The 8,692-nt window shown below is 35.7% G+C and overlaps 2 protein-coding genes across 2 annotated transcripts; one reads left to right on the plus strand and one right to left on the minus strand.

Annotated features, from left to right (window-relative positions):
• Nucleotides 1–126: 126 nt before the first annotated feature.
• Nucleotides 127–5,025, minus strand: LOC110682241 (cell division cycle-associated protein 7-like). The gene is made up of 5 exons (XM_021858524.1): nucleotides 4,448–5,025; nucleotides 3,878–4,105; nucleotides 2,342–2,425; nucleotides 1,148–1,277; nucleotides 127–1,058 (listed from the first exon to the last, which is right to left on the minus strand). Exons 1-5 carry the CDS (start codon nucleotides 4,837–4,839, stop codon nucleotides 483–485), a joined length of 1,410 nt encoding a protein of 469 aa, XP_021714216.1. The 5' UTR covers nucleotides 4,840–5,025; the 3' UTR covers nucleotides 127–482.
• Nucleotides 5,026–6,219: 1,194 nt separating this feature from the next.
• Nucleotides 6,220–8,304, plus strand: LOC110682242 (GDSL esterase/lipase At2g23540-like). Its single transcript, XM_021858525.1, has 5 exons — nucleotides 6,220–6,725; nucleotides 6,849–6,979; nucleotides 7,220–7,468; nucleotides 7,561–7,816; nucleotides 7,926–8,304. Exons 1-5 carry the CDS (start codon nucleotides 6,431–6,433, stop codon nucleotides 8,147–8,149), a joined length of 1,155 nt encoding a protein of 384 aa, XP_021714217.1. The 5' UTR covers nucleotides 6,220–6,430; the 3' UTR covers nucleotides 8,150–8,304.
• Nucleotides 8,305–8,692: the final 388 nt, after the last annotated feature.

An 8,692-nucleotide genomic window follows, 5' to 3' on the forward strand; every position in this document is an offset into this window, starting at 1 on the left:
GGAGACAGTTGCATAAGAACATAGTATGCATGGCTTGCATGCACCATCTACAGAAATGCTGGGATCTAAGATATTATAGCCAGTTCTCAATACAACGATAGACTGATAGAGGCATATGCGAAATACTTTTCCAAGAACAATAACAATTAATTACCCTTCTATTAGATCTACAACCAGCATAATTTAGTACAATTACAAGGATGAATCACGGTTGATCCTTCCAAAAAGAGCAAAACCCTTCTGCTTAATAAGTTCCGATATTTTCCCAAAAGATAGATAATACCCTACAATTAGGTACCTAAACCAATGAACTTGATATCCCAAAAGACACACCATACTACCCACAAAATGGTACCTAAAACCAATGAGCTTGCTATTCCAATACAGTAGATATGTTTCATGATTCCCAAAAGGCAGAACAGTAACCATCCTCTTAAGAAGAGAGGTTAAGCAAACTGTCAGTACTGCAGTACTGCAGCAACTCAAGTTCTGTTCCTAGACCTTAGCCTTCGAGCAATGCTATCAACCTTGGTTTCTGAATTGTTTGGATCCTTCATAGCAGAAACAGGTTCTTCTCTTGGAATTTCATTTGCTTCCAAAGACATCTCACCAACAACGTCAACACTTTCTTGAGCGGGCCTCCTCCCTGATCGCCTGACAGAGAGTTTTGGATTCAACTCATCAACAGAGGGAGTTGAAGATTTTGGACCGTTCATGTTAGGAACAGGCGTATTTACTGAGTCTTCACTCACTGTCACTAATTCCTTGCCAGCATCAGCATTTTCTTTCTTGGATCTTTTCCTCGGTCTCCCAACACCCCGTGACTTTGGATCTGATTCACCAAGAGTCACAGCCTTAATTTCAGACTGTGGGTTGAGTTCAGTATTCTGAACAATTGCTTTGTCATCAGAACCAGTATCACTGGGTAGCTCCATACCCTCAAAAGGAAGAGACCTTTTCACAGGTTGTGGAGCATCAGAACTATTCTCTGTATCTGGAGGAGCGCGTTTTGTTGTAATAAGATAATGTGCCACTGATTTGTATCCCAAGTTGCTGATCTGGAGCAGGAAAGGAAAATAAACTAATACAATATACAAAATCCAAAACTCTGCAGAAACTACCAAGTTACATGACCAAGAGAGTCTACCTTTTTGTACAGAGACCCGGTTGGACACCATCCTCTAGCTTGGCGACACAAACTGCAGTTGCAAATCCCACGACAAGGAGGGCAAATCCAATCTGGGTTTTGATTGGCTTCTACAACATGCTCCCCATATCTGTCATTGACAACCATCACAGAAACTATAGCATCAGAATAGATGGTGAAGAATAAAGATTGTTATACAAATAATTAGATCTGCAATGGTCATAATAATCGGACAAACCCCATCCCAGTGCAATTAACAAATAGAATTATACAAAGTATAACATACAAGTACATTGCTGGTGCAAGGTGCAGCAGGTTACGCTTTTTTGCTCACCTGGTTTCAAGTGATATGGAGAAGACATACAATGAGACAAGTGTGAACCTTATGTACCCAAAGATTCATCATTTAAAAGCAAGTTGAATGTATGAAGAAGGTGTTGACCAAAAGTACAGATAATAAGGAGTACGGGATTGATATAAAAAATATATAAAGATATGTTGAAATTTACTCCGTGACTCCAAAGGATCAAACCAGTGTTAAATTTGGCAAATTAATATCTGTAAGTTGAACATATATGGCCTTATTTAACAATTTAGGTACGGAATTATATTCCCATGCCAAAGTAGACAGCGAATATGGTAGAACTGATCAAAACACAATTACCACCAGAAGCAGAAAACCCTGAGTAATTACTCAAAAGAGATTTAGCTTGGATTTTAAGTGATCTTCAACAAATTTGTTGATTGAGTTGGAGTCTTCTGCGTTCATTGATTTCCAAAATAAGAGGGTGTGGTAAGATGTAGAATGTAGTCTATGTACTATAACATTGCTTGATCACGTATCATAAATTTCCACACGTATCAGCTCTTCCTATGGCTGTAAATTTGGAAATCTTGGGTCTAACAACAAAGTTAAAGCCCTTTCATAGTAGCTTGTTTAGAAGGTTTTCAGCCACTAGATTATCCTTGTTTTATGAGTCTAGCGTCTTCAGAATTTTCTAACTTGAGAGCAAACTAAGATTTTTTTTGGATTTTTGGGGGGGGGGGGGGATGCTTTGTAATGATGTGAGCATGATTCATAACACATTTTTTCTTACCTCTAGTTTTATACAGTAGATGATTTCTTCACTTTCTTTCAGAAAACTCCAGTTTATCTGACTAATACATATGGACAAAAATAAAGAATATGCATACCTCATCATAAGACAATCCCCACAAAACTGTCCTTGGACAAGATTGCAATTGCTGCAGCGAGTGCGCTGTCCAAGTGTCTTCTGCCTGTGAAACAGATGCATTTTAGTAAATATCTAAGAGTCGAAACTCAAAAGGCACAACAAGGTCCATGAAAACGTACAAGCAGCTGCATCAGATATAATATGAGAGACACTGTGATCCTAACATACTAAGAACTTGGGAAAAGTATAACATTTGCTTCATCCACACAAAAAATTTTAATCCTAAAAATTAAGTTGTAATGTTTCATTGCTTTTTCCTAATATGAGAGTGATTCCATCTGCAAAAGAGTGATGTCATTTAGTATGATAGATTATTTTACCAGATATAAAGATAGAAAAGGAAATCTCACTGCTCCATAAGTTAGAAGCAGCTAATCTAAGCTCCATATTACCCAATAACTTTATCTCCAGCTCCACATGAAGGCTACTTCCTATGAATAACTTTCTTATTCGGTAATTAGGGAGAAAAGGCAGAACCATAAACTGGAAAAAAAAAAATTATATATATAAAAACTAGATTTAATAACAGCATAATCTGTTAGCTCAAATGGAAGTTTTATGGAAACTACTCAAATGATTCTGGCAGTATCTTGGTCTGCAATACACCATACTTGGCGAAGTATAGAGACACCCTAAGTATCACTAGTTCTCAATACCTGTTAACTAGTCAAATATTCAGCAGCAGAAATTTAACTTTCTAAGAAAGTTTAATAGGTAATTTAGGCCATTCTTAGAAATATAGGTCCATGCTTTTAAACTCAGAACAAGGCAGAAACCATAAAGAAGTAAACATACAAGGAAAGGATTTTTCACTGCAATGACAAAATTATCTCTTAAACCCTTAGTATTAAAGACTTGTACTCTAATGTCACCACCAAATTCTGACAAAAGGTTAACCGCTTGCTAGTAAGCACATAGAAGAAGAGATTTCCGAATGCATATTGATTACCGTGAATGCCAATACAAATGCCTAAGACTTTGATCTCTCCTAAAGTCCTAAGTTCTACTTTCAACAAAGACAACAAAATTCTGACATTCAAGACAATGAAACTTGGTAGCTCAAAATTAGAAATCAATCCATTAGGCAAGCAAATGACCGGCCAAAACGAAGTATAATATCATGGAACAGAAGTTACCAAATCAGATGGACACAACAAAATCCATGGTTCAGCTTTGACAATATAAAAGAGTTGATTAAATTGCTTCACATCACAGGATAATTTAAAATTTCCCAATGAATTTGTGCAACCGGCTTTTCCGGCCCAAAGGACCTTTTAACTTCTATAAAAACTGTAAACAACAATGCTTAACCAAAAGGTTAAAGTTAAACAATAAGGCACTTCCGTTTGTCGGATCTAAAATAAGCTTCCACCCATATCTATCAACAAGTTCTCGATACACACACCTCCACACGCATAAACATACACACACGCACACGAAACAGTAAGCAATAATGAATGCATAATGAGATACCAAATGACAATGAAACCCTCACCGGCACTGATGGCAAGTCTTCCCACTGACCGGATCATAAATCCGAGTTCCATCTGCTCTATACCCATCGACGAAAAATGTCCAGGGCATCTCCGTATTCCCCAACAGTTTCTCATGTTCTTCAGTGTAAATCTCGGGCTTTGCCCCCTCTTCCAACACAATGTCCCTACCTCTTTTTGGTTTCTCCTCCTTTGGCTCAGTGTAGGTTACTGGTGGCGCATTTTGCAGCCTAAACCCCATCAAAGGAAAATCAGATTCATAATTTCACTAAACTAACAATATTAAAAACATGAATTGCTAGCATAATCGATTGAATAATTCATGCAATACATTTTGAACATCACAAATTTAATAGCAAACCCTGAACAATTTCATAAAAATTGTCACAACCCACAACAAATTCTCAAAATTATAATGTCTACTAAAAACCCTACTTTAAATCTTCAACACCATCTGATCAAATCTCAAAACCCCACTAATAAAATACCCAAAGGAAAAAAAAAAAAAAAAAAAAAAAAAAAAACCCAGAAAATTAATTGTGGAATCAAATAAAATGAAGAAATTAATAGACCTGGAAGAACGGCGGCGTTCAGAGGGAACCGAAGGCGGAGACTTGAGAGGGGTATTTCGGTCAAACTGAGTTCTTCTTGATGTTCGTTTAGTAGCAACAATGGACTTAAGTTGAAGAGAGAGATCGACAATTCCAAGTTTTTGTAAACGCTCACGGTTTTCTTTAATCCGTTGCTCTCTCGTTTGCTCATAATTCGAAACTGTTTCAGCAACAGCAGCAACAGCAGGTTGCTGTTCTTTCCGGGGTTGTTCCTGTTGCTGGGGTTGTTCGTTGTTGATGTTTGATTTGGGAGTGATTTCAGCAACAGAAGGCGGCGGAGGAACTGGCGGAAGAGAAGGAGGAGTTGCCTGAAGTTGGTGTTTGGAAACGGCGGACCTCCGTGTAATCGCCATTGTTGGTCACAGGAGAAAAACCCCAACGGTCGAAGGGGGGAAAGAGAGGGGTTTTTAGAACTCAAGACTGAGGTTGAATGTTTTTGAACAGTGATTATTTTATGTACTCGTTTTTCATTTTCAGTTACAATAATAAGGTAATTTTGCATAACATGGGCTTAAATGGATGATTCTGTTTCTTAAAAATAGAATGGATATACAATATACAATACTGGCCCATGGGAGCTCATTTTGATTGTAAACAATTTGTATCCTAATATGGACAATGATGTAACGGGTAAGATTATGATTATGACTTTATGAGTGAATTATTATTCATCGGGATATTTGAATTCGTAACATATTTGGAATGTTATTGTGATTTAAAAAAAAAAAGGTAAGAAATTGATTTATTTCTAGTTTTGAATCTGATTTTGTATTAAGGTAAGATATTCTATGCATTAAAAAAAGATTATACTGAGGAAAATTCATACAATGGAAGCTGAGTTTATTAGATAATGATGTATGTATAAGGTTAATTGGCATTGATACATTTCTTAAATTGGCAATGATATAGAGACGTGTGAATGTATGATGCAATCACACAATTATTGATATTATCAATGAAAGCCGAGTTTAACTAAATTTTAGTTTGTATTCGTACTATGTATAATCACAATCAATCAAACGTCATATGGGTTTCTAAATCATAATAAATTTGTTATAGTGATTTTGTTTCCATTTCTCTTTGATGGTAAGGATATACGTACTAATGCTTATTATAGACATATTTTTCATATGGATAGATAATGTAATACTAAAACTAGTGTGTGGCTCGGACAATGTATCGAATTGTTACTTTGTATTTATTTAGTGTTTTCTTGATACCTTCACTTATATTCACATGCATCAAACTTATTATAACACAACACTTACATTTATTTAAACGTACACAATAAAAATTACTCTTCAACTTGTGTTATCAACATTCAATTGGAATTGCGAAAACACACATTAAATGTTCCCCTATAACCAAGAACTCTGTCACCCCCCTAAAACACGTACAATTATATTGTAGCTCCACATCTTGGGTACCTTCTACAATTTTTTTTTCCCCATCTCAACTAAAAGAATTGTAATTAATTAACTTAAATCACTTTCTACACTAACAACAAAGTCCTCCATGTGTAAGACCAAATTAGAACAAGCAATTATAAACCGTCAACCTAACAACACCTAAGCTTCACCAATAAAACCATTTCTCTACTTACATGCAACGCTCTCACTTTTTCCAAGAGTAACACTTATATTTAGATTGGTTACTATTATACGCTTGTTCAAACTAGTCCATTAATACACCAATTGTTGCTAAACTACCTCCTTGAATTTATCATATATATGCATATCATAATACACCATTCCATATTCTTCTCAAACCATCCATTTACTATTATAAACTTGGGTCAAACCAAATTTATCAATTTCCTCAACGTTACAAGTTTCTTCATACCTTCACATAAATACACATACATCAAACTAATTATCATTTCTCTCTCAGCTTGCTCTCTAAACAACGTGACCGAGAGCTTTGTTTAAGTTTAAGCAAGCTCATATGGCATTTTCGTATTCTTATTTTGATGTTAATCGTCGAAGAATTAATTTTATTACAACTTTGATGATGGTATCGAGTTTGTCAGGTTTGATTCCAATTGGTAACGCGGATGATAATGGTAAAGCGCTAGGAGCTTCCTTTATATTTGGAGACTCTTTGGTTGATGCAGGAAATAATAACTACCTGAGCACATTGTCTAAAGCTGATACGACTCCAAATGGTATTGATTTTAAGGCTTCTGGTGGTACTCCAACCGGGCGTTTTACTAACGGTAGAACCATTGGAGATATTGTAGGTAAATTTTCTGTACATTTTTTAATCAATTTTTTCGGCCCAGCCTGTTTTAATTGGGCTTAGGCTGAGTTTTAGGCCCAAATAGTTAGTGATCTTTGTTGGTTCTGTTTTTTGGGCCTAACAGGAGAAATGATGGGCATCCCAACTTATGCTACTCCGTTTTTGGCCCCAAATGCTACCGGAAAAGCCATACTATCTGGAGTTAACTATGCCTCAGGTGGTGGTGGAATTTTGAATGCTACTGGAAGAATTTTTGTAAGCTCACCAGATCCTTTTTATTTAATCTAAAATCTGAGTTTTTTTCCTTTATCTTATACAGAATACAAATAACGTATGGATAATTCAATAGTGGTTGGCATTTAACGCTTGTCAATATAGTGCTTCAATCTAATATAAAATCCGAGTTATAAATTATTTTATGTTTTTAACACGTTATGTGCTACTTTTTACGTAAAATAGGTTTAAATGAAACATTTAATTATGTTGCAATTGTAGGTAAATAGGCTTGGAATGGATGTCCAAGTTGATTATTTCAACATTACAAGAAAACAAATTGACCAATTGTTGGGAGCATCCAGTGCAAGAGATTACATACAGAAAAAATCAATATTCTCAGTTACAGTTGGATCAAATGATTTCCTCAATAATTACTTGCTTCCGGTTATTTCTATTGGAGCCAGAATTTCTCAAACTGCTGACTCCTTTACTGATGACATGATTAATCATCTAAGAGACCAGCTTACAGTAAGCATTACCTCTTCTTTTACTAATCTCTTGTAATTATCGCGGTATCTTAATTTAAGAAGCTGATGTTGTATACGATTACTATATGGCAGAGGTTATATAGGTTGGATGGTAGGAAATTTGTGGTGGCGAATGTTGGACCGATTGGGTGCATTCCTTATCAGAAGACAATTAATCAGTTGAACGAAAATGAATGTGTGGATTTGGCTGATAAGCTAGCACGTCAATACAATGCCAAATTAAAGGATCTTCTTGTTCAGTTGACAGAAACTCTTCCTGAATCAACCTTTGTTTACGCGAATGTCTATGATCTTGTCTTGGAACTTATCACTAATTACAAGAAATATGGTACGTGTCACACTCATGAGTAGTCCGTTATAACAAAATTGGTCTAATTAAAATCAGATAAAGAGAACAAGGTCTTAAGTATTTTTCTTGATTATTGATTATTGTGTAGGGTTTAGCACAGCAAGCAGAGCATGTTGTGGAAATGGAGGGCAGTTCGCGGGGATAATTCCATGTGGACCGAGCTCAAGTTTGTGTACTGACCGTGATAAGCATGTGTTTTGGGATCCTTACCACCCAAGCGAGGCGGCTAATGTATTGTTAGCCAAACAACTACTTGATGGAGACACCAAGTACATTTCTCCCATGAACCTTCGGCAACTTAGGAACCATTGATTGTGGATGCTCCTATGTTTTATACATGTACTTTTGTGTATGTATTATTGCCTCTAGTTGAGTTTGTTTCCCCTTATTCATGTCATATAACAAATGTTTTTGTAACTTTACCTTGAGAAATTAGTATACCTCAAATGTAATGTAATTTTTTTTAATATTTTACGATTATTTCCATATATATATAAGACATTACTCAAACATTAAAAAGTAAAAACATAGTGTTGAAAAAAATTGCCCAGTCTATCTTCAAGTCATACAAGTCAATTTTAATTACCAAATTGTTGCCCACCAACTGTGCGTTTTTATCAACTTATCATTACGTTGTACCAACACTACCAACTAGGCAACAATATCAAATGTCACTATTAATCATCTCCAATTCTGCATACCAATTTCTATAATTTATTCTTTTTTTTTAAAACTTGCTTAACAATTGCTTAACATTGCAATGGGCCTGGTTGGTTTGGATCGGCGAAATTCAGACCGGACTTGATATTGGAATCATGAATACTGGCTGGCTCAATTAGGGCTTTACGTTTTTTT

Source organism: Chenopodium quinoa, unplaced genomic scaffold (assembly GCF_001683475.1).
Source record: "Chenopodium quinoa cultivar QQ74 unplaced genomic scaffold, ASM168347v1, whole genome shotgun sequence".
Lineage (NCBI taxonomy): Eukaryota > Viridiplantae > Streptophyta > Magnoliopsida > Caryophyllales > Amaranthaceae > Chenopodium > Chenopodium quinoa.